Source organism: Cydia splendana, chromosome Z (assembly GCF_910591565.1).
Source record: "Cydia splendana chromosome Z, ilCydSple1.2, whole genome shotgun sequence".
In the NCBI taxonomy this organism is placed as follows: domain Eukaryota; kingdom Metazoa; phylum Arthropoda; class Insecta; order Lepidoptera; family Tortricidae; genus Cydia; species Cydia splendana.
Window position 1 is genome coordinate 10,195,849 of NC_085987.1, and position 26,635 is coordinate 10,222,483.

General features: G+C 36.1%; 2 protein-coding genes across 3 annotated transcripts in view; both read left to right on the top strand.

Moving 5' to 3' along the window:
* LOC134804224 (1-acyl-sn-glycerol-3-phosphate acyltransferase alpha) overlaps window positions 1-26,635 on the top strand; it is a 40,930-nt gene that overhangs the window by 1,119 nt on the left and 13,176 nt on the right. The window contains exons 1-2 of one of the 2 annotated variants that reach the window (XM_063777191.1): window positions 7,484-7,608; window positions 26,009-26,118. In XM_063777191.1, coding sequence (XP_063633261.1) covers window positions 26,029-26,118 — 90 coding nt within the window. In that variant the 5' untranslated portion in view covers window positions 7,484-7,608; window positions 26,009-26,028. Of the gene's footprint in view, window positions 1-7,483; window positions 7,609-26,008; window positions 26,119-26,635 lie in introns of those variants that run through there. The other variant, XM_063777192.1, reaches the window with a different exon arrangement.
* Window positions 75-4,361, top strand: LOC134804324 (leucine-rich repeat-containing protein 57-like). Its single transcript, XM_063777333.1, has one exon. The coding sequence runs from the start codon at window positions 254-256 to the stop codon at window positions 968-970; it is 717 nt and encodes a 238-aa protein (XP_063633403.1). The 5' UTR covers window positions 75-253; the 3' UTR covers window positions 971-4,361.

A 26,635-nucleotide genomic window follows, 5' to 3' on the forward strand; every position in this document is an offset into this window, starting at 1 on the left:
CGTGGTTCGCGGTAGGCCCTCTTCCGGACTTCATGTTCCATGTTCACTTCACTGTGGAACTGACACTACTGACAGTGACAGTTACCGTTATCATTGTTATCTCAGACGTCATTCTAGGAGCACGGAAAAAGTAAAAACATTTTGTATTCATAGTTTTCTAATACTTATTGGGACCTCCAGTTATTCTACATTATAAATTAGTGAAAGTAGTCATAAGTGTATACAATATCAAATGCATTAACAAGGCTATACGATGGGGAACTCTGGCTTAAAGCAACATTACGATATTGCATCCAAAACGGGTGTTTTGCAAATATCGGACCATAAATTAAAAGATATACCCGTAGAAGTACTCAGTTTGAGCGATATTTTGAGGAACTTAGATTTATCCAAAAATAAATTGGTACATTTGCCTGATGATATAAGCAAGCTGAAGAATTTAAAACAACTCAATGTCGAGTCCAACAAATTAGAAACATTGCCCAAATCGATAGCGAATCTGAAAAAAATTGAGTTATTCAACGCTTCTAATAATGTGTTATTGGAATTGCCATCGTCCTTCTCGAACTTAAGTAATTTGAAGCAAATCTACCTGAACAATAACAATTTCAAGCAGTTTCCAATACAACTGCTGGGGCTGAAGAATTTGGATGTGGTCGAGCTATCTCACAACAAGATTACAGGGATACCTAGTGGCATGTCTCAATTATACGCAGCTGAACTGAACTTGAGTCAAAATGAGATATCTTTCATCAGTGAAGACCTCCACCAGGCACCAAGGTTAAAAATCTTGAGATTGGAAGAGAATTGCTTGAGCCTTGAAGCAATCAGGCCAAGTTTGCTGCGGGACTCTAAGATCCACACTGTCAACTTAGACGGCAACCTTTTTGAGTCTAAGCAGCTGGCTTCTATGGAAGGCTACAATGAATACATCGAAAGATACACTGCAATGAAGAAAAAAATGTTTTAAATATCTTAAAGTGTTTTCAGGTAGTATCTTTGATTTAATGTTAGTTAATGCTAAACAGCACAGATTTTTTTAATTTTTCACTTTACACAACCTGAATTCAATTACATTGATGTGCTATTGTCGTCACTCCTCAGATTATAGTGTCTTTTGGCATTTAGTTCTATAAAGAAAATAGAGTCACACAAATCCGTCTCCAAAAAGCCGCCCGCCAAGATTCATGTTATTTGGTGTATGGACCAAATAACATGAATCTTGGCATGAACATTAAGTAATATTGATACTGAAGAGCACTTTTGTACTAATAACAACGAAAAAAATTGCTGTAATTAGTACCATTGTGCATGAATATAGTCTTTTTACTGACCAAATTATTGAAGTAAGGTGACTGTGGGCAAGACCGGCATACTTTTTTTTTTCACTTTGGAGTGATCTAGTTCCGTTAATTATTCACCTATGTTACCGCTTGTAATCGCATACAATGAAGAATTTAATAATTAATAGTTTAGCTTTAGTAACAGATCATTTCAAACACAAATTAAGCAAAAACAATAGTATTTTTTTAAATTCGGCGAGTAGACGGACTTCCCGTGCAGTTTAAGGGAAGTCCGTCTAGTTATGATATCAGCCAATCTATAGGTGCGTATATGTTCGTAGTTAAATGGCTAAAAAGAACAAATCAAGACAATAAAAAGTGTACTTTAAACTTGTTAATATAGGGTTTAGATTCGAAATAAACACCATTTTTCTAATACAAAGGCAAGTCTTGCAATTATACTACGATAATGGGGTGGTAAACCTTTTTTGGCAAATAATTACACGTAAGGTGTATTCGGGTAATACCGAATGTCGGATAATTCCGAAATTAAGATGAAAATCACCCTTAATTCCATCATAATAAAAGTCTCTTTTCGGAATTATCCGACAGTTTTCGACATGCGGAATTACCCGAGTAAACCTTAATTATTTTTTTGATTTCCGAAATAAAACATCAATAGTAATTTTAAAATGAATTTTAATCGTTTCTTTTAATTTACTGAGATCAAAATTTAATAAAGTAACATCATGAGCAAAGTCAGCAGGATTTGTTGATACCTTATCAAATCATTATAATATTAAAGTGGCAAAAACAGTTGGTAATCCTTTATAAATGATTTAACGAAAGTCCGACGGACTTGCCTTGTACATAATAGACGGACTTTCCAACTTAGTCAAATTTTAATGTGATAAATGGTGGAACCTATAATTACAAAACTAAGCCACTTTCTGATATTTTAAACATAGAATAAAGACAGCTGGTTCTTATATGCTACCTGCGTAGTTACTTTCTGATGCACAATCTTTTCAAAAACTATTTAACAATTTTTTTTCGAATGGCTGTCGCACTATGACTTCGAGTTCAAAACACGAAATGACTTGTTTAGGCGGATTGCTCTAAGGTTGGCTGTCACAGCGCCATCTATTTTACAGTGACGGAACTAGCGCGAACAACTGGTTAATCGACTCTACTCCAAAGCGGCATACGCCTTCAAATTCAAAAGTTATAACTTGTAGACGGACTTGCCTTGTAGACGGACTTGCCCACAGTGACCTTAATTAGTTTTATTTATTATATTATATTATTTATTCCTTAAATTAGCACTAACAGACAGGCTATACATGTTAATTGTACAGGAGGGTATAAACATATGGTACTGATATTTAGAGCTGTGGTAACATAATGGAACTTGGAGTTGTGATAGACTCCAAGTAACGGCTGCTAATCTAAAGAAATTGTGATTCTGTGCTGTAAAACATATCCAGTTTGCTGTCGCTGCGTAGTATTAGTGTGAACTAGGGTATTGATATATATATACAATATTTATATATATATATATACAGGGTGGAAAGGCACGACGATCCTTCCCGGAAGTATTAGGTCGTTTAAGTGATACAGAGACTATTGGTAATGGTAAGAATCGTTTATTGAGTAAAAAATAAAAATTGCAAAAATACTACTTTTTAACTGTGGTGATAACCCTATAGCATGTGCACATGACGGCTAGATTAAGGATCTCCGTCGGGAAAGCTCGGGACTTTACACTTTTTTCCGATCGTTGACAGTATCGCAATGATGTATGAATGACGCATAAATGTCAAATAAATCAAATGCATGCAAAAATATTACAAACAATTTTATTACTTTCTTAGATAATTACTTTTTTCCAATATTTAATACTATCTTCTTTTCACATACTGTGTTCAAATGTACCTCCTTGTATTACAACGCCGCCGCAGCCCGTACCCGAGTATGTCGATGCACATGCGATATAGTGTATGCTCTTCGTCATTTATCCTCCGCAGAAAGCACCAATTAGCCTTTGTCTCATTTCGTCCGCAGTTTCACATTCCGTTTGGTTTGGTACACCATATCTTTTACACAGCCCCACAAATTTAAATAGCCACGAGCATCTAACATTTTTATTTGAAGAATATGACATTCAATAAGTATAGTTCAATGAAAATTTAATTTCAAACATCAGACGTCTTGTCTATTTCCTACCACGCAAGAAGGTTTGTTAGTTTGGTATTGAAGAAGTATTTATTCTTGATTTATTCTTAGTATTTAATTTTTGCAAGTTCATTTGGTGCAACTAACACAACCTACTTGTTATTTTTAATTATTTTAGATAGTTTCCAATTATTCGAAAATAATTTTGTGAAACATGTTAAGAAACTAAAACCTTTTTATCAGTCAAGGAAACCAGAGTTATTTATAAGACGATTGCGTACTTTTGAGTGGTTGTCAATGTCACCATTTGAACTGTCGTTGTAAACAATGTTGTGGTTAGTATTATTAATATTAAGGAATAACATAACTATTTCATTCAAGTATTGAACAAGTGGAACCACTAAGAAAGCGAAAATCCTGCAATGATTCTTACCGTGCTGTAAGCAGACCTAAAAATGGTTAGATGGCAACAAATTAGCATAATTTCCTGTCGAATACTGATTGTTTACAAGTAAGTTCATTGACCCTGTCACCTGTTAGGGTTAGAACAAAGTAGTTTTTTGCGTGGATGTTTAAAAGGTCATAATTTAGAAACGGTTGCCCATATTAACATAGTTTCTATGGAGAAAATATAGAGCTTAGGCTAAACTATCTCCCATTTCCGGAAAGGATCGTCGTGCCTTTCCACCCTGTATATATATATATGTCTGGTACAAATTTTTGTTGCTAAAAATTGTTTGTGTAAATATTTTTTTTTCTTTGTATGGTGGCGGTGGCGGCTAAGTTTGTGTGACATTATTTAGTGATGTTTATCACTATGTAACACTTGTAACAGTGATCTACACATAATAGTTAATTATAGAGTAATTTATTTATTGTATTAAATGTGATGTTTCAAGTGGACATTGGTTTTTTTTAGTGCAATAAGATAATAGATGTTCAGTTTTGGGTTAGCTGTTTGTGTGGTTTTATATGAAACCACGATGCAAGTGAAACATTTATTCGGATTGTAGGCATTTAACTGAAAATTTTCAGAACATTATTTTATGTAGGGTATTTATGTAAGCTGTAACTGGTTTATGTAAGCTCTCCGATTACGCATAGGTTTTAAGGATCTCACGGTCACGTTACACTCACTGTCAAGTTTTTGAGATGTCTACACGCTTGCGAGTACAGTAGCCAACCGTTGGGATTTGTTTGACGGAACGGTGACGACGTCCGTGACGTTCGAAAACAAAAAGTACGGTGAATGGTGAATATGACTATTCACCATTCACCGTAGAATTTGACAGATATAGATAGTTTGACGTATTAAACCTCAGCGTATTTAAGGTTAATAAGGTCTACTGTTATAAAAAATTGTATGAAATTACAAGTGAATATTAGCCTTCGTGAATTAAGTATTGTAACCTTAGTCCGATAATGAAGTTTATTTTAAAGACTACATATGTACTCTGAGTCTCCTTCTTCCTCGCGTTATCCCGGCATTTTGCCACGGCTCATGGGAGCCTGGGGTCCGCTTGACAACTAATTCCATGATTTGACGTAGGCACTAGTTTTTACGAAAGCGACTGCCATCTGACCTTCCAACCCAGAGGGGAAACTAGGCCTTATTGGGATTAGTTTGGTTTCCTCACGATGTTTTCTGATTAAAATGTAGAACTATATTTTAACGAATGATCGGGTGACATAATATAATATGACATAAACTATAAAACAACTTACATATTCTACCTTAAGGCAGGTCACCGTTAGGTACGACGACGAGCGAAGCGAGGAGGAGTGTTAGGTAGAACTGCGACCCTACAGCGCGCGAGCCGAGCGAGCGAAGCGAGCGTGCCGCGGCAGCGGCCGGCGAAGCGCCAGAACCGACTTATTTTATAATAGTACACATTTTATTACCCTCTCGATCATGAGAGGAGGCCTGTGCCCAGCAGTGGGGCGTGTATAGGCTGAATTATAATTATTATTTTGTCTGTCTCTTACAAATTCTCTGGACCATGAGGTCCCGGACATTTGGAAGGCGTGCGTGGTTTTTATGGAAAAAGAACGTTATGAGCATTAAATAGTATACAAAGTGATCATTATACTGATTGCCTGTTATGCAAATACATTACTATGCAACTGAATTATTATTATTTCTGAAATTATGCAATTTGTTCTTATTCATTTTGTTTTTATTGTAAATAATCATTTCTGCATTTCAAAATTATGCAATTCGATTTATGCAAAATGAAAATTCGAAAATAGTTGTTATTAAAAACATTACACACCCGATATTTCGTACATAAGTTCCGAAAACTCATTGGTACGAGCCGGGGTTTGAACCCGCGACCTCCGGATTGAAAGTCGCACGCACTTACCGCTAGGCCACCAGCCCTTTTTAACTCGGCGACTATGAACTCTGAGTACTAGAAAGAAAGTAGAATTTTACTAATGCTGTAATTTTGTAATGAGACATGCTAAAGACAGACCAAAAAATTGACGCTATAGAATAAAAGTTTCATAATTATGTACTCAGTTATAAGTTTATACCTTATCTTACTTATTTACTTGAAGTTTAAAATTAAAGCAGAGACGCTTTCCATATATATTGTCGTACATTGACCCGCCTGTTGCTATCTCTTATTGCACGCGCATAATTATATTGCTGTCCCGTCCTTGGTCCCGGTTGTTAATGTCACTGTGCGAGCTTGACAGCAACAGGTGGTTTAATGTCCAACAAGTTTAACTGATTTGTAAGACCGAAGTGATCCCATAAGTGTACCGTGAACAAAGTTTTGTACGGTACCTACCTTCGAGCAACACCGGCTTCCGACATGTACCTACACTAAAAAAAAATCTATATGGAAAACGTCTCTCATTTAGTGACATTGCTAAAATGGTTGCATTAATTAATATGTACAATATTAAACTTCAACTGATAAAAAATTTCAAATAAAATATCACAAATTAGCCTGATCATAGCTGGCCTTGATAAAACATAATGGATGTGACCTCGCTATTGGAAGCAACTTAATTGTACTAAGTAGTTAATTTCATCAGCATACCTAACTAATTATGGTGTATATGTACCTATACGTCTACTGTTTAGTTTAGATATATCCATGTCCGTGACTATCGCTATAACTATATGTTTTTTTTTAGTATAATCATCAGACATCAAACTCATCCAACAAAGATCAATAATAGGTAAATATAGTCTAAACGCAATTTGTCAGTCAGTTCTTTTGGGTGCTAGTAGACAGACCGACAGTATGATTATCTCTGCTGTCTATGTTTGAGATCTATGCCACACTATAGCAAATAGTTTGAGTGAATGCTTATGTTACGGCAAATTTATAAACTGAAAAACTAAGAAAAATGCCTACAGTTCTTTTTACTGGCTTAGTGACAAATTTTATACTAGGGCAGAAAATTATGACCTAATACGACAATACCTTTTATAACGAACTTAATTATTGCTAAATCAAATAGATAGTGTGTTGCAATCGACTAATCTGTTTTCCTTGAGTAACGTCCATACATCAGCATTAAAGTTTTATCGGTTGGTAATACTATTGATAAACGCATTTTTTGTGTTAATTCATTGGCGGGTGTTTAATTCCTTACCTTACCTATTTATGCATAGTTAGACATGAGGGTATTAATTCAGAAAAATATGTCAGGGTTCGATTGCTGCTGTCGACTGTCCAATCCTCGATATCGACATGCAACCGCGGTGTCAACTGGCCAAGTGGGATCACTGGGATCTGACTGAAAGTTTAAAAATTTCTGATACCTACTTAAAGAGAATGACAGCGCCTAAAACGTAAGGACGCCGATTCAGATGTACTACTTGTTATGGTTTCGAGCTTGTTTTGATACGACCGTCTTAGTGAATGGTGCGCATCTCATACATAACTTTCAAGGTTGTATAAAACAAGTTCAAAACCGTAACATATTGTTGAATCAGAACAGGCTCCCCGATAGCTAGTGATTAGGTATGAGATCTACGAGCGACCACAATCAGTCACTTAAGTCAGTCGGTCGCTGACTGTTGTTTTTAGTACACGCGATAGGTTGGGCCGTCGCGACAAATGCGCATACACTCGTCACGTACTTAGTTTATTAATTGTTTTTGACAGAAAAAGGATCTCAGTTCGTACAGGTTAGTCATTTTAATGTATCCATTTCATACGATCATAATGTTATGCCATTCTTGTTTTATTTAACATCGGCATCACTATTGCTTTTTGCGAGTCATAGAATTTTGTACTTAGGTAATTATTGTTTAACTACTTATAACACGGACGGTGATAAAAACAATATAAAATTAAAGAGTTAGGTATTTTACATAAATTAAATAGTTATTGCATAAACAATAATCTTGGACAAAAATTATAAATAGTTACATTGGTTAGTAAGTAATAGGTATATCTTCCCTATAAAAAGAAATAGTTAACCTATAAACGTGAATTGATCATTTGATGCCGGGCCTTATCAATGTTTCATTTATTTACCTCGCTAATTTTAGATCCGAACGACGTAAAAGTGACTTAAGATCAATCATCCTAAGTAATAGGTATCTACTTGACTATAGCGCCTCTGTAAGTTATTTTCATTTAACAATGTTTACATATGAGGGTAGGTAAGTATAGTATAGACCTTAGAGAGGAATCACATATATGGGTAAAAAAAAAATACGGAGATAAGAATTCAGTATTAAAAACAAAAATTAAATACCCATATGCATTTCCATGACTGTCAGAAGTAATGTACCTTAGCTATAAAATAAAAGTAAGTACTTACCTACTGTGCCATGCGATTATACCCGGTGAAAATGACCAAGGAACAACTTCAACGCACTGAAAATCTGCATATCCAACCATGCACACATCCACCGAATCCCTGGACCTACGAATATGCATCATAGGTACAAAATTTTTGTGCGAGAGTAACGCACTGCAATTCAAATTAATAGAATATTCAATTCAATTATTCATTAAAAATTAAAACGTAAGTCCAAATTATTTATCTCAACCCACGAAACATAGGAAGTCTACTAATTAAAGGTGATTGTTAGGTTCAATTGTTCAGTTAATGGTGTCACGAAAAATTTTCGACTGTTTTAATAATAAACAGTAGAAAAGTATAAAACCTGCCTAGCGTACTCATTTCAAATTCTTTATACTTACCACTAATATTAAATGTATTAGATTTCTAAATACTACAGCTACTTAATATATATATATAATATAATGTAGACGAGTGTAGGTGTTTATGAGCGCAGTAGGTACCTACTGTACCTACCTATTTGTACATTTTGTACCGTGATAATAAACCTGCTTCTTATTCTATTCTAATTGCATTTAACACCTGTATTTTAAGTGGATATATTCAAATGGTTGTTTGTTCCTATTCGATATCTATTAGCGTTCTTTCTCAACATGATTATATTATGGTATAGGAACATATATGTAGCTAAATGTAGCTTGATTTAAAAAAAAATATTGACAACTTAATAACTAGGTAACGAAACATTTTAGCATTAAATTATACAGGTTAAAATAATACCTCTTCGCGAATTATTGCGATTCAGCAAAAACGCGGCGTATGTAGTGCATCAGGTAATAACAGGACTGTGGAGCCCGCGCCCGGCTGGCAGCTACAATGTAGTATGAATATTAAATATTACAGCTCACAATATTTTTGCCATGCTGTGCGTCGTGATAGCTTTTAGTTCGGTCAGCACGAACAACGCACACATTCAATATGAGGTCAGTTCAATATCATTTTATCTTTGCACTCACGCTGAGTCACGTGTAAGGTTCAGGGATCAGTAGTGAGTCGATAAGTTACATATTGAATACATTATCTACATGCTCTTCGCATGCTCATGATGCGAACATCGCAAACTCACGGATCATCTTCATGTAACTAAGTGGATAATATTGCAATTCTCCAATGTAAACAAATTACTTATCTACGATGAATACGCCGTCATTTGCTTCAATATAATCAAGTAAACAAGGTGCATTGGGGTAACTTCGAAAGCGGGTTAATTTTGAAAATGGCAAATATTTAAAAACCAGAAGCACTGTGTGCTTTAGCAACACTACTGCAACGCTTACTAAGTCATCTTGCGTAGGTACTGTTACTACAGTAGAAAGTGCTTCTAGTTTAGTGATATTTGCCATTTTCTAAATTACCCCGCTTTCGAAGTAATCCCAATGCACCTTAATAATATTTCTTAGACACTAAATGGTTCTGTTGTACCTAGTCATAAATATGAAACAGATACGGTAAGTAATATCACTGAGTGAAACAATGAACAAACTATTTTTTAACTCAAGGCCTATAGTGTTAAACTACACTAAGTAATATTAATAATCATCGATCTGAAAACTATTAACAAGTTGGAATTATTTGCAGATATCAATAAATAATTTATTTGATAATATTAATACGTAGGTACATACAAAACTTATGAACTAAAATCAATAAATTAATTAGGTGATAATTTTTAAATTAAAATACTCATTGATGAGTTCTCATAAAAATACTATGATTTCTCCGAAGTCAGCCTTAACAGAAACATAACCAGTTTTTTTTTCAATATTTTTTAGTATCAGGACCTCCTCCTTTTTGGAAGTCAGTTAAAATGTAGCTTACGTTAAGTACTTACTCGGACTCGGTAATAAGATCGATTTGATTGGCAAGATCTTCAAAATCTGTGTAATAGTTTCGAGTCGACACACGTATAATAAAAAGGCAAACATAACATACATTATACAGATATATAGATGGTCAAGCAAATCTTGTCAGTAGAAAAAGGCGCGAAATGCAAATTTTCTATGAGTCGATATCCCTTCGCGCCTACATTTTTCAAATTTGCCGCCTGTTTCTACTGACAAGATCTGCTTGACCAACTATATATACCTATCTTATCTGTTTACATAAACTGCTTATAATATTCATAACCATTTCTTTCTTTAACCGGGTGTCAGAATCGCTGCCCCAGTATTACAGGGTTCTATGTTTCACTTTTATCGAACTGAAATTTGAACATTGTCGTAGTGACATTAAGTCGAATTTCAACTATCTTTAAAATGTAACATAGAACCCTGTAATATTGGGGCAGCGAGATGTCATTAACCGCGGATAACAATCCTGTCAAGTTAAATAATATTGCTTTTCAAAACTAGTCTTACCAATTATGGAGCTTTTTTGCCGAAACGCTGCATTTTGAAATGGAAGCATGCCACTTTTCACGATGATAGTGGAGACCAAATAAAACGATTTTTTCGAAGCACCCGTAATTTCGTCCTTTAGGAGCCGAGAAAAAGCGAGGTCTCTTAAAACAGGAAAAAAAATCTACAAGTTTCACGGATCATCCGACTAAGATAAATGTGGTGTCAATCGAAAGAAAATAACTTTGCTTGATGTAAAAAAATAAACACAAAATTATATTAAAGAAATATAGTGTTAGTGTAAAATTATGAAAAAAAAACCTTTGACGATTTATTTTTCAAATAGTGTCTTCCACGTTGAAAAATGTCTGCAAATAAGTACTTAATAATAAATTCAAACATATTTCTTATCAGAAACTGAAAACCGCATCAAAATCGGTTAAGTAGTTTATAAGATTCATGTTCCAGAAATTGGCCTAGTTTTATTGACATGACGATTTATAACTACTTTTAAGTACTGTATTAAGTTCTAACTATGTTGTGCTTTTCTTATTAATATAAAACACACCTTTATCTATGTATTATATAAACATTTATACATATATCTTCAAATTCATTAAACTAATTATGAGGCATTGTGTTTAAACGTAGGGCTAGTACTTTAATCCCTACCGAATATTGGGCAAATCAGAGTTGTAAAGTTAGTAGGTACGTTAATGTACGTATAATAACTTATATAATTTTATAAAATATTAAGTTTTCAATATAAAGTATATTTATCTGTAAAAAAGTTCTACACTTTATTCTCTTTTTTTATTTCATCCTGCAAAAAAAAAATGGTTTTAATAATTTCACACTAATATTGTTTGAAAAGATTTTGCATTTATTTTTTTTACGTTAAAAAAAAGTGATTTTCTTTCAAATGATATATTTTTTTCAATATTTGTTGTTCCCTGAAACATGTGGATATTTTTTCTTTTTCCTAATGGACCTCGCTAAATCTCGGCTCCTAAGGGGTGAATTTTTGGGTGCTTCGGAAAAAATCGCTTGCTTTGGTGTCTACTATCACCATGCAAAGCAGCTTGCTTCCATCTTAAAGTGCAGCTTTGTTTTCATAATACGTATGACTAAACCTAACAATACAAACTAGAGAATAGTTATAGATGGTTAAGCAAATCTTGTCAGTAGAAAAAGGCGCGAAATTCAAATTTTCTATGGGACGATATCATTTCGCGCCTACATTTTTCAAATTTGCCGCCTTTTTCTACTGACAAGATCTGCTTGACCCATACGTACCAAATTTGTGTTGTCTATTCCCGGAAGTTTTTGAAATACTCGTATAGGTATGCGCACAATTTTGATACATGACAAGATTGACAAGGTAAACCCTGCCCCACCATGTATAACAGCCGTATGTTACATTCAAAAACTGTTTTATTTTTAATGTTAATTTCGCGTGTAAAGTACAAATTTAAACTGGTGTTCCAATGTCTAATTTGATTGTTATGTTATGCGTCATATATGTTATGTTCAAGGACGCCAACTGTAAAAAGTGTAAAAACCACCATTTATAACAATAATAACACAAAAAAGAAATTTCAAAAACAAGACAAACATTGCATAATATAAGTAGTTATGTTTATTAGCATTGTACATTAGAGGAAAGTAAGTATATATATGTTATGTTTGTTTATGTGTTTATTGTCTTCAAGCTTCTTGCTTACATTAGAATGAATCATATTAAATAAATTAGAACTATCAACGTATGTTTTTCTTTGAAATCTTTGATTGCAGTTTCAGATCCTATTAATAATTATCACTACCAATTCTAACACAAAACTGGCTCTTGCTACCTTACCTAGATTGAGGACGGTTGCGGATCTGCAGTCTACTGAGGTGTAGGTAAGGTCAATGTGGCTAATTCCGTCATAGGAAATATTCCGTCCGCGAGCGTATAGTTCTTTTCACATCACCTATTCGGAAAAGGACTTTTTCTTCCCCGCTAGGAGGGATCAAAGTGGCACTTTTCCTCCCTGCTAGGGGCGATCAAACTGGCACTTTTCTGTTCTACGACACTGTTTTTGTTATTTTTTGCATTCTTTTTTTAGCTTGAATAATATTTTGAAACATAATAATTTGTGTCAACACTAAGATTTTTTTATTTTCCTCATAGTTGATGTTAAAAGCAGTATGTGTGACACGGTATCAAAATTATTTCGTATTGGGCGTTAACACTTGAATCCCTCATTACGCTCAGGATTCAATGTACGCCCTTGACGGAAATATATAATTTTGATCCCTTGTAACACAAACTTCTATTGATTTTCTTCAAAATTATCGCAGGAAAAAAAAATTGCTTTTGATTGCTCAAACTAAAGGCTGGCGTCCACTAGACTCGCCGAGGCGAATCGAATCGAATCGCAATAATTCGCCTCCTATATTTTTACACAAGAATCGGCGCGCCGCGGCTCTTCGTCAATGGACGCAGTTGCATAGAAAATATATAGTAGGAGATCCCACATATATGGTCGACCTTCACCAATCTGTCTGACGGATGAAACTATGAAAATATGAAAGAAAATATGTTCCAGAACATAAATAAATAGGGTTGCCTAAAGAAATATGGTCAAGGCTATTATTAATAAATTAAAAAAAAAAATTTTTTGTTTCGGCAAATTTCACCGATTTGTCTGACGAACGAAATAAGTTTCAATGGAAAGTATACAACTTGTACAACATAAATCAACTAGGTTGCCTATCTTTTTCCGGTCTTTATTATGTGGTTGCCGTGTTTAAAGAGGTGATTTTATATCGATAATTGCACTCATCTGTCTGACGCTTGAATTATACATCAAAATGATGGTAATTTTATTGCAAATACAATGGTATAGGGTTGCCTTCGAAAATCCGGTCACAAATAAGGGTTGCCAGGCTTTTAATAAAATAAGAAGGGAACACTTTTAACGATAACTCATAATTTTGTGATTTTTTAAATAATTTTTGGACTGATGGTTCAAAAGTTAGAAGGAAAACCTTTTTTTTTCTTTCTAAACGATTATTTCCGAAATGATTCACTTTATCAAGAAATCTTGTTTAAAGACCCCTATTTATCTTGAAAGGCCTATCCAACGACACCCCACACTATAAGGTTGAAACGATAAAAAAAATTTCACACACATTTTGTTTCTTTCAAAGCGATTATTTCCGAAAAAATTCAGTTTATCAAAAAAGTTCTGCTAAAACCCCTATTCATTTTGAAAGACCTTTCCAACAACATCCCACACCATAGGGTTGACACGAAAAAAAAATCCTCACGTAATAGTGACCGGAAAAAGATAGGCAACCTAGTTGATTTATGTTGTACAAGTTGTATACTTTCCATTGAAACTTATTTCGTTCGTCAGACAAATCGGTGAAATTTGGCGACAAATTTTTTTTGAAAAATAGCCTTGACCATATTTCTTTAGGCAACCCTATTTATTTATGTTATGGAACATATTTTCTTTCATATTTTCATAGTTTCATCCGTCAGACAGATTGGTGAAGGTCGACCATATGTGGGATCTCCTACTAATAGGAGGCGAATTATTGCGATTCGATTCGATTCGCCTCGGCGAGTCTAGTGGACGCCAGCCTTAAAAGCAAGCGCTGCTTTGTCGACGAAATTATCAATGTAGTTCGTTGTTCGAGAATAACGCTAGTGGACGGAATGGCCACATTGATCTCACCATATAATGTTAAAATAAGGACGCTAAGTACGAAGAATTTCGTACATTAACCTGCCTGTTCCTATTGCTGTCGCACGCGTATAATTATAAATTGCTGTCACGCTCGCACAGTACATTGACCCCCGGCATCATGGTTAGTACAACAATATAATTACGCGTGTTCGATAGAGATAGAACTAGGCGGGTCAATGTACGACATTCTTCGTGCTTACCGTCCTTACTTTAATTACGGGGGCATGATCTCGAATGATAAAAGGGGTTTGTTTATATTTCTAATACATACCTTTAAACGAGCAATTCTTGTTTATGTATATATATGTCGCAGACGGATCGTATAATCCGCCGTATTACATTACGGCTAGCCGTTTTCAAAAACAGGGGCGATTTGAAATGCGGCGGTTCAACAATTAGCCGGATTGAATGCGGCTGAATGAGAATCCGCCGGAATGTATTCGGCGCCATACGTTCTTCAACACGGCTAGCCGTAATGTAATACAGCGAGTCATTAGCCGCCGCTTTGACAGTTTTTAGTTCCCATTTTTAACACTCGTGGCGCTGCCCGACATAACAACAACAAAGTATGATAAACACTGGGGTGTCCATTTAATCTGTAGTTCGTCCGACTGTTTCTTTTCAAAAAACATTTCCTTCGCAACTTAACTAGAGGGAGCCCCGAGCGGGGCTCCTATTTCTGAGCGGTTTGCCCTTCGGGCATCTAAAGCTACCTAAAGGGGCCCACAGATTAACAGTCCGCCGGACGGTATCGACCTGTCAGTTGTTCGGAACTGTCAAAATTTTGTTCTAACTGACAGGCCGATACCGTCCGGCGGACTGTTAATCAGTGGGCCCCTTAACGAACCTAACCTACCTTCCTATTGAATTAGTGAGACATCCGTGAAAACATTACACTTTGGGAAAAAAGCTTAGGTAGGTAAGTAGGTTAGGTTCGTTAGTAGCTTCAGATACCCGAAGGGCAAACCGTCCAGAAATAGGAGCCCCGCTTTGCGGGGCTCCGTCTATTTAAGTTGCGAAGGAAATGTTTTGGAAAAGAAACACATGTAGTGCGGTGGGACCATGGTAAAAATAAATTAAATTGCAAACATTGTCAAACTCCGGTTACGTAGGCGACCGAAAGAACTGGTCACTCTACAATCTAAATAGTAGTACGATGCGGCTAAACGTTAGCCGCCTTATTGAAGAACGTATCGCAGTGACAATCCGGCTAATCGTCGAACCGCCGCATTTCAAAACGCCCCTGTTTTTGAAAACGGCTAGCCGTAATGTAATACGGCGGATTATACGATCTGACTACGACATATTATATATATATCAAGGATCTCGGAAACGGCTCTAACGATTTCAATGAAATTTGCTATATGGAGGTTTTCGGGGGCGATAAATTGATCTAGCTAGGTCTTATCTATGGGAAAACACGCTTATTTGAGTTTTTATATGTTTTGCTCGGTCTCCCAGATATTATAAACTTTATTGAACAAAAGAAAATCTTACAGGACAAAAAGGCGAACAATGCCATAAGGCATTCTCTACTAATCAACCTTAAGGCAAAGCAGAGAGATTTTGTTCGGGTGCTTATTCAAAACAACAACAAAAAAATACGAACAACGAACGAAACTGGTCCAAGAAAACTGAAAACCCAGAGTTAGGCATAGATGTAATGTAAGTAAATTGAGGTAGATATGGTACCAGGTAGTGATTGCAATCCGGATTATTCGAAGTTCAAAAATCCGGATTTCGGAGCGTTTGAAAATCCGTTTTAAAATTCGGATTTTGAAAAGAAAAAACCGGTTTTTCGGATTTTTTCCCACCAGTACTAATTTGCTCAAAATTAATGCTAATGCGAAATAAAAAGCGGTGCACATGAAGCGGTAACGCGGGAGAGCTATTGCCAGCCGGGCATTGCGCATTCGCTCGCACCTGTATGCTTGCCCCGCGTCCGCTTTTTTTATTGGCGTAGCAGCCCAAGTAACAAAATTTGGTACTATAAAAGTCCTGAGAACGTTTTGGAGCGTGCTAATTAGTGTTCATGATTAGCACTATAATGGTGTTGTAAACGTTTACAAAACCCCAGATAGGCCCTAGTTTTATCACTGATTTATTCTATAAACATTACATAAAGGCTCTCACGGTGATAAATCAGCTCTATGGTTGAAATGTAAAAGTGACGAGAAACGCTCTTTAGTACTAAAATAGTGCTGTCTGCAACGTTTATGTCGCAATTTGGAATTATAAAAGTAACCAATGAGACATGTTTATAGTGCTATTTTGCACCGTAAACGATTCCAGTGATCTTTTTTATCATACTTGCGTCGTGGGTGCCTAAAATATTAAATAAGTTCATTCGCCATTGTTTCTTAAAGTGACATTTGTATTTAGGTAATAAAAAGGATGTACTAAAAAGCATTTGTGGTACGTTACTATGCCGGTACATTGTACATGCGAAAATAATTGTATCGATAGAATCATTATGCTGCTTTCAAATTTGACAATGCGCTCTCATAATTTTCATGTTTTAATTAAATTTAAATTAATAAAATAAGGACTTGTTCCAACTGTGGCTGCTATAGTACACATAGGCTCCAGCCGTGCCGCTAATGTGCTATTACGGCAGAAAACAGCAGCCATTTTTTAAGTTACGATTTAAGTTATTTAGCAACGTACCAGGTTACTTTTATGGTACTATATAGCACTATAGAAAAACTTTCATGACTTTTAGAGAACTCTTCTAGCCTTATAGCGATGTTAAGCGAGCTTTTAAAAAGCTAAAACGTTACGTAATGGTCGTGCAAAGTCCTTTTATAGTGCAGATTGATCCTCTAATAGTGTTTACGATACTGCTACAATACTAGTACTATAAAAGTTACTTTGACGCATTATTAGTGCAAAATAGGTACATAAAAGCATCAGTAAAGTCGCCTATAGTATTAAATAGTACCATAATCGCTTTTTGCATATCTATTACAGTGCAGTTCTTAAAGATTCTTTTGTATGATCCTATAAGCGTTCTAAGAGCTAAATTATAGTACTTAAAAGGTCTTTAATCTTATAGAAACAAAACGCTTTGTTAAAAGCCTTTATAGTACAAGCAGTCACAATGGTTACCATTATAGGCCTACTATATCACTGTTTGGTGATAAAATGCCTTAGTTATAGAACCTTTTGTTACTTGGGAGTGTACGTATGTATTTTGTTTTTATTGTTTTTTAAAGATTTTGTTATTGGCGTAGCAGTGTACGCATTCTGTTTTTTATTTTTATTAAAAACAACTTAATTTGATTGTTTGTTTCACTTTGCCTTTATGCCACATATTTCTTTCTTAAAATCCGGATTGAATCCGAACTTCGGATTTCGGTCAAACCAAAATCCGAAAATCCGGATTTGAAAAATGTTCACGGATTTGCAATCGCTAGTACCAGGCGCACGATCGTGAGCTGGCTATTTTGACGTTAAGCCCCCTCCAGACTATGCGCGTGAATCGCGGGCGAAGCCGCGAACGCGAGTGTGGAGTCGATTTCGCAGGTCTGCGTTCAGGACTCCACACTCGCGTTAGCGGCCCCGCGCCGCGATTCGCGCACGACTGTGGAGGAGGCTTTACGTATACATTTGATCTGCCCCTCCCCCGCAAAAAACGGCAGACTATTTTGTACCGAAAATTATAGACATGGCGTCTCCGTGTGGTTATATCCTCTAAGATCGTGAGCCGTTAAATATAGGTTACGGAACCTATATTTAGTTAGTCGTATGGGTGACGCCAACCTGTCAAGTCGTCAAAATCGTTGGATCAGATTTTAGTTTTGTCAACTATGAACGTCACACGTCTACATAAATATAAAAAGGTCATTGGAGTTAGGCAAAATATTATGCGGATACGATACTACATATACGATTCGCCTTATTCACATGTTCAAAGTTCAGTATGACCATCTTAATCACTTATGTCATTCCGGATCATGAGTTCGCATATCTTTGGTGATAAGTGATAATTAGCTGATACAGAAATAGTACTTTTACCCCCTTCATATTAATAAAATTTAAGCTGGATGTGCTCGTACTCTGATACAAGTTTCTTGACTTATTTTCTCGTATTATTTATTTGATATGATTATATCGTATCGATTATCTGCACTTAAATCGTCCCTAATGCTTGTAGGTGTATCAATGAGTTTTTCGGAACTTATGTACGAAATATCATTTGATATTTAATTTACCAGTCTCTTTTCGGTGAAGGAAAACATTATTTTGAGGAAACCGAACTAATCCCAATAAGGCCTAGTTTCCCATCTGGGTTGAAAGATCAGATGGCAGTCGCTTTCGTAAAAACTAGTGCCCACGCCAATTCTTAGGATTAGTTGTCAAGTGGACCCCAGGCTCCCATTAGTCGTGGTAAAATGCCGGGGTAACGCGAGGAAGATAATGATTTCGACTGAATATGTTCTGTCACAGCTCAGAATTAAAAACCATTCAATTTTTTTTTAATTTGTATAGCTAGCTTTACATATATATTTACTACTTAGGTCTCTTTATTGACCGAAGCGAAGCGAAGGTCTACGTTTTGACTCGGGCATTTTGCTTTCGTATGTCCGGATGTTCTCCTCTACAGGTCGCAATTCTTAACCGATTCTCGTGAAATTTTGTGACCGAATTTTATGACTAAATAAAATTTTTTTGTCAATCCGGTTTTTGGAAATTTTTAAAAATGGCGGTGTCGTGATACCTGGCGCCTAAACAAATAGTCGTATCGATATCATAAGATTTTTTTCTTTTTGAAACATGTTTACAGAGTTAATAGCAAAAAATGCAGAAAAAAATTATCGCTGGTTTAGGCGGTATTTAGATATTTAATTTTAACTAATTTTAATTTGAGAAGGAGTAGCTAAATTTCGTCAACCCATCTAAGAACTATTTGGCTCAGTTTGTAAACGTTCGCTTTTTCTGTTTGCACAGAGGGTCTGGGTTCGATCCCCAGTAATTGTATGCTGGGATATTATAACTTTTTGTATTTTTTTACACATAAATTTTTTATTGTTTTTCTTTAATTTACTATACATATTTAAAGCTCTTAGCACCATGTTATTTCAAGCTCTGCTCGCGAGGTCTACAGCTCACAGAGCCACTAGTATACCTCTATAAGAATTATTAATTTCAGATTATCACGTATTTACCCTACAAAACGTACCGTACTCATAACGAGCATCTTCTTCTTCTTCTTCTTCCTCAGCGAGTATGCGCCCACTGTTGGGCATACGCCTCTCCAAAACTCCTCCGAGCATCTATATGTCGTAGGCCGATTGTACGATCAGGCAGATCGTAATGTTCCTGTGTAATGTTTTGACGATAGTCACATCAAACCAATATATAGGTAGGATAGGTTCGTTAGGTTGCTTCAGATGCCCGAAGGGCAAACTGCCCAGAAATAGGAGCCCCGCGTAGCGGAGCTCCGTCGACTCAGGGAACGAGACAAAGATTTTCACGCTTCACGATATGCCTAGGAATTTCACGATATGCCTGATCTTATGATGCCCGCCGACGTATATACTGTCACAAAACTCTCTTTATATGTAGGTTTTCTAGTGCCCTAATCTAGGTTGGACCTAGGTAGATAATGATATGAGACAGAAATGGATCCATTAGCATATGGAGATGTCAAAATTCAAGATTTTGTCACTGATTGTACACTTTATCCAAACTCTAAACGCTAATCATTATCTATTAATTAAAAATTGGAGCAGACAATTAAGACAATTGTCGCTTGGCAGCACGGAATCAGTAGCTGCCCTCAGAGCCCCATTTAAAAAATCCATCACGGGATATTTTTTTTAAATGGGGCAAGAAACATACGGATGTTTCTTGGCTCAAGCTACCATAAAAACTAGCATAGCATTCAATATCTAATACATTCAATATTCTTATCAGTTTTTTCAAACGCTGACTTCATTCGTAGTACTTACAAACTAGCAAATATTAAAACTTACTAAACTACTACACTAACCCCACTAATAAATACTCACTCACTAATAAATACTATTATGTAGTATACGAGTGTATAGTATACTTTAGTATAGTATTAGTGAGTAGTATCAGAGTACCAGTTACCTCTAGCTATTAGGCGTCTAGGGCTGGGATCGAATTTGCATTTCCGCTAGACTCTAAGTATTATCTTGCAGTTATTAGGTACATATTCTTGTTCAATGAAATAATGTTGACTTTATTTAGGTACTAGGAGAAACGTAACAAACATTCATCATTATTCAGATTAAAGCAGATAGAGAGCGATATGATCAAATAAATAAGCTAATAACAGCACACGAACTATGGACCCAATTGAGAAATAAGTACTATGATGATCACAATAATACAATAGAAAATTACCTATTCGTATTGGTACCAATTTCCTGTAAAACATAATTATTTACTGGAGATCGTCATACAGTTTGTTTAAACTAAATGGGGCATTGTGGGGAAAATCAAATATTATGAGAGATACCTGAATTTATATTTCGGAATATCAAGTGATGCCGATTTTGGAGATATGTATAAAGTAAGATGGGGTAAGACTAACACTGGGACAAGACAAACACTTGTAGGGAATCCTCATATACTGTTTGTTTTGCCCCCAGCCAAAATAAACTATGTCTTATCCCACATGACCTTACGATACGCTAGACATTACGCTGGCTCAATATTACAAAATTCTATGTTACATTTTCAAAATAAGTAAGTAGTTGAAATTCGACTTAATGTCACTATGAGAATGTTCAAATTCCATCGATTAATTAAACTCTTAAAAGTTTGATTTTACAACCAGGAAGTCCTGTCAGGTCCTTTTACACCTGTAACTCGTCTGAAACGTGACGTAGAGAACAATCGGCATCACAGCAACGGCTTACGTGACTTTGATGCCTTTTCAATAGTTTCAATGTACTCTGTGACCACTTGGAGTACAAAGTACAAAATCCTCTGTGACCCATCCATTTGGTCCATTCAACCTGCGCGCGATCGATGCTAATACCAGTAATACCATTACCTATTATAGAGTCTGTTCGGAAAGAGATGAGTCGTGGAATGTATTGGGTCCCATACATTCCACGACTCTTCTCTTTCCGCACAAACTCTAGCTGCGAAATGCGAATGCTTCAGATTGCCATCGTCCCCACTTCCCCACCGACATTGGGTAAATCTTAGTGCAACTTTACACAAGGTCCACCCATTAATCCCTCCTTCCTAAGTGGGTTAAAAAAGAGATTAAAGGTTAAAGTTGATTTTTAAGCCTTTGTCTGTTGCGTGCGTCAATGTTATTAAGTACCTATATTTAAATATTTGTTTTTTTTAAAGATTTTTACAAATACAAGAAAACTGATACTGTTGTAAGGTACCTTAAGTTTAACGTAAAACCCTATGATTAATTCGATTTTTTATGACATTGCTGATTACTAATTTTCAAATAAATGTTGTGTCATAACAGACATGCTAGTGGCCTTCACCTTAATTTGCAAGGATACTCGCAAACCTACAGTAGGAATAAAGGCAGAAGCTGCATACAAATGATACATGTCCACACCACACCTGCGTAACCGATTCCTTGCACGTATAATACGCAACAAGCTAACAAGTTGAATGTAACTGTTAAATTTTGATTTATTTGCACGTAATAGGAAGGTACCTAAACACATCTTACTAATATTGATTAAGTATCAGTTGTTTTCCAGGACCTTTAGGTACTTGTTAAAATTGTTGAACGCAGTCCTGGCTCCAATTTCACCACGGTGACAGGTGCGACAATTGTAAAACATCACTGTTGCTGACGTCACAGGCATCCATGGGCTACGGTTACCGCTTACCATCGGGCGGGCCGTATTCCTGTTTGCCACCATCATTGTTTTATTTAAAAAAACTTTATTATATCGGAAAAAAACAGATATTTCTCTTGCTAAGTTTATGACAATTGTCACAAGAAACACTACAATTGTCACGAAATTTCGACATATACTTAACTCATTACCTGTCAAAAATTACCTACAATTCTTCTAAATCTTGACAATTGTCAGAAACTTCGCAAAAGAAATATCTGTTTTTTCGATATAATAAAGTTTTTTAAAATAATACAATGATGGTGGCAAACAGGAATACGGCCCGCCCGATGGTAAGTGGTAACCGTAGCCCATGGATGCCTGTGACGTCAGCAACAGTGATTTTACAATTGTCGCACCTGTCACCGTGGTGAAATTGGGGCCTGGTTAAACTTCCACCCCTCATTACACCCCCAAATAGGATAATTCCCTATGCATGTAAACCAAGGTTATAAACTATAGGTATGTTACATTAAGTGTGCCATTTTTAACCTGCACACAAATCCGGTTGCTGTTTTTCGAACTTCGTGTGTTTATCATTATCATATTTATCGATTTATATGATTATCTTATTTATCGATTTATCGATATGTGAATTAAGTTGGTGTGTGGTAATTTGGTAAGTAATTGGTTGTGGACACATATGAACTTTCAGTTAATGAAGTGTGGGAGGTGAATGTAAAAAAAAACGTAATATTACATTACCTATTTCATTACATAACTAATTTAGAACATAAATTAGGTTAATAATATTAAACAGTTAAGTATATGTATTACATATCCCGCGGTTACAAACTGGGCTTTGTCTGAATGTCAGAGTCCAATAAGTAATTTACTGCTGAAACATATTTTTTTTCCTGTTTTATAAGTTGCGCAAAGTTACGAAACAAGCTTAAAGAGATTAGCTGAATCTAACAATCAGCACTCCTTATCATGCACATAAATGATCGTCGCGAACTTTAATCCGGATTCATCGAACGATAACCATAACAACTACATAAATTAAGGACTCTCGTTAACTTAACTAGGTATGTTCGAGTAAGTTAGGTAATACATAAGTAGGTAGGTATTTATTATCCAAAAGAGTACAGGACCTACCTATGGTCCGAAATATAGAACAATATTTTTTTTAAACCTTGTATAATAAATAATTCTTGTGTAATAGTGAAGCCGAAAGGAACGATTGCGATTTTTTACGTAGGCGGCTCATTGTTTATCTAAGAAGCGGGTTGAAAGTTATACGTTTCGATATTAGGGAGTTTTACTTTCCAAATACATAAAAAAAACTTTTCGAAAATCGCTAGCCCGAGAGTGTACATAGGTACCGGCGTTTAGTAGCAAATGTAGGTATGAACTCTTAATAAACACAAATCAATATGTAATGTAATCAGGCCCTAAGGCAAGTGTAATAAGAACCTTATTATATAAAAATACATTATTTATTATCTTAAAAATGGAGTTGGTAACAATACCGGTGTCATTGAGAAATTAAATTAATCTAAGCTCAGGAATTCAGTAATGCACCCTTGAAATTAACGGAGTTAAAATAAAAAAAACCGGCCAAGTGCGAGTCGGACTCGCGCACGAAGGGTTCCGTACCATTACGCAAAAAAACGGCAAAAAATCACGCTTGTTGTATGGGAGCCCCACTTAAATATTTATTTTATTTTGTTTTTAGTATTTGTTGTCATAGCGGCAACAGAAATACATCTGTGTAAATTTCAACTGTCACGCGCGGTTCATGAGTTACAGCCTGGTGACAGACGGACAGCTCAGTCTTAGTAATAGGGTCCCGTTTTTACCCTTTGGGTACGGCACCCTAAAAATAAAAACCGGCCAAGTGCGAGTCGGACTCGCGTTCCAAGGGTTCCGTATATTACACAATTTTTAACAATCAGTGCCGGATTAAGATATGTTGATGCCCTAAGGATTTCTAGGTGCCCCCTCTCCCTCGGGTCATCAAGATTACATTGATTTTTTGGTAAATTGAGAGAAGTTCATTGCCGCGTTACAGCTGAGAATGGAAATCAGTCACATCATTTTATCACGAAAATTGACAGTGCCGCAGCAGTAATGTTGCAACAGAGTACCTAATGCTGTTGCAGTCGCCACCCGAATGTCACCTTTATCATAGCTTAGAAAGTAATAGAAACGCGAGAGAAGCGAGCGCGGAAATTTTTCGATATAAAAACGCAATATGCTAGACAGTTGTAAATTTTTACTTTTAGTATGGAAATCAGTCACATCATTTTATCACGGAAGTTGACAGTACTGCAGCAGTAACGGTGCAACAGAGTAATGTTGCTGCAGTCGCCATCCGAATGTCACCTTTATCATACCTTATAAAGTTATTGAAAACGCGAGCGAAGCGAGCGCGAAAATTTTTCGATATACAAACGCAATTTTACTTTTAGTCCTAACCAGGCGCGAATCCAGGATTTCATACAGAGAAGGGATGGGACAGTTTTCTATCAGCCTAGCTTCGCATAGGGCTCGATATTCCTTAGGCTTCGATATTCGAGGTTGTTTTCATGCATAAAATAAGCAAGAAAGTAGAGCTTGGAATTGAATTGGCGAAGTGTGAGAAAGGCAGTAGGCCTAGCTGCGAAAGAGAAAAGCTTGGATTTGGATCTACGCCCAAGTGTAATTAAGGCAGAAGGCCTCGCATAAGACCTAACGCCGAACCGCAAAAGAGTGGGTTGAAATCGAATCTATGCATGTAATCACGACTCTTCTACTGCTACCGATTGTTTCCCAAAGAATTACGCGCCATTATTTTTGCAAATTAGCTTTTGGACAGCTAAAAAAAAGCGTGTGGTAAAAACGATGTGTCTGTCCCTAATTTTAAAATTTGTTCACCTTTTTCAACCTGGCATTTTGGTGCCCCTCCTGAACGTGCGCGAAGCACGTGCTTGTTTTGCTTATTGGTTACAAAGTCTTTATTAATTCAACCATTAAAGTCGACGAGTACAAAAAACTTTAAGCTAGCTCTCAATTTAACATTTTTTTTTTTTTAAATTTTTAATTTGACCTTACAATTACTCGTAAGTAGGTAAGACCGTTAAATATTTAAAATGATTATCTTATCAGAAAATTATCACCAATTACTCTAAGAAAACTACTACTCTAACTAATCCGGCACTGTTAACAATGTATTTTTTATGTGAAACGTGAATGAAATCTCTTTAAAACATCCGTAGGGGTCGGATTAAAAACTGTAATTAAGTCCGACTCACGCTTGACTGTACATTTCTAATAGGTTTTCCTGTCATCTATAGGTATAGACCTATTTTATGTATTTTTTTCAAAATTTTAGACCTAGTAGTTTCGGAGATAAGGGGGGGGGAATGGTCATTTTTTGCCTATTTTCTTCAATAACTTCTAAACTGTTGATTCGAAAATTATAAAAAAAAAAATATTTGAAATCCTTACAATAAGCTCTTTCATTTGATATGTAACATGATATAGTTTGAAAAAAATTTTTTTTCATTTTTTCATTTACCCCCCAAAAGTGGCCCCCATGTTTAAAATTCATTTGTTTACGTTACATGTCCGTATTCGGGTCACAAACTTACATATGTGTACCAAATTTCAACTTGATTGGTTCAGTAGTTCCGGAGAAAATCGGCTGTGACAGACGGACAGACAGACAGACAGACAGACAGACAGACAGACAGACAGACAGACGCACGAGTGATCCTATAAGGGTTCCGTTTTTTCCTTTTGAGGTACGGAACCCTAAAAATGTAGGAGATTATACGGTACACTGTCTTGTTTTGTTTCAGAGCTACGCACCAGCGTCAAGATGTCGGCATTCAACGTTGTGCTGGGTTGCGTGATGGCGCTGTTGATAATCTTGTTTACAACCAGCGCTATCGCCCGATATTATATTAAGGTACCTACTTAATGCTTCATTTAATTGCCCTAAGGGTCACTTGCACCATCCCACTAACCCGGGGCTAAGCAGTTAAACCGTTAACCCAGTGTCAAATTGTACTGGTAACCATGGTAACTCTAGGTTTAACGGAGCTAAGTAGGGACTATATTAACACAAGGACATTTTCGGCAAAATGTGCCAGTACCGTCAGCAACATATCGTCGATCGGTAAGGTCAGTTAGGGCATGTGCCTCGATGGGGTAACTGCAGTTGCACGACGTATTCAAGTAAAGCGTACAAGAAACGGTGGAGACACACTACCCTTACGCCATACCATACATATGTAACTTCGTATAAGATGAATAAAGTCTAAGGATAAAACGTGCCTCGGAAATCAAGAAAAAGTCATTCTCGGATGGATGGCGCACACACCTTTGGCCTATGCTCGGCTAGATGGCGTGACGAAACCGTTTCATATTTAACAATTTTAACACATAGATATCAGTGAATGAACATGGGTCAAAATGAATTTTAT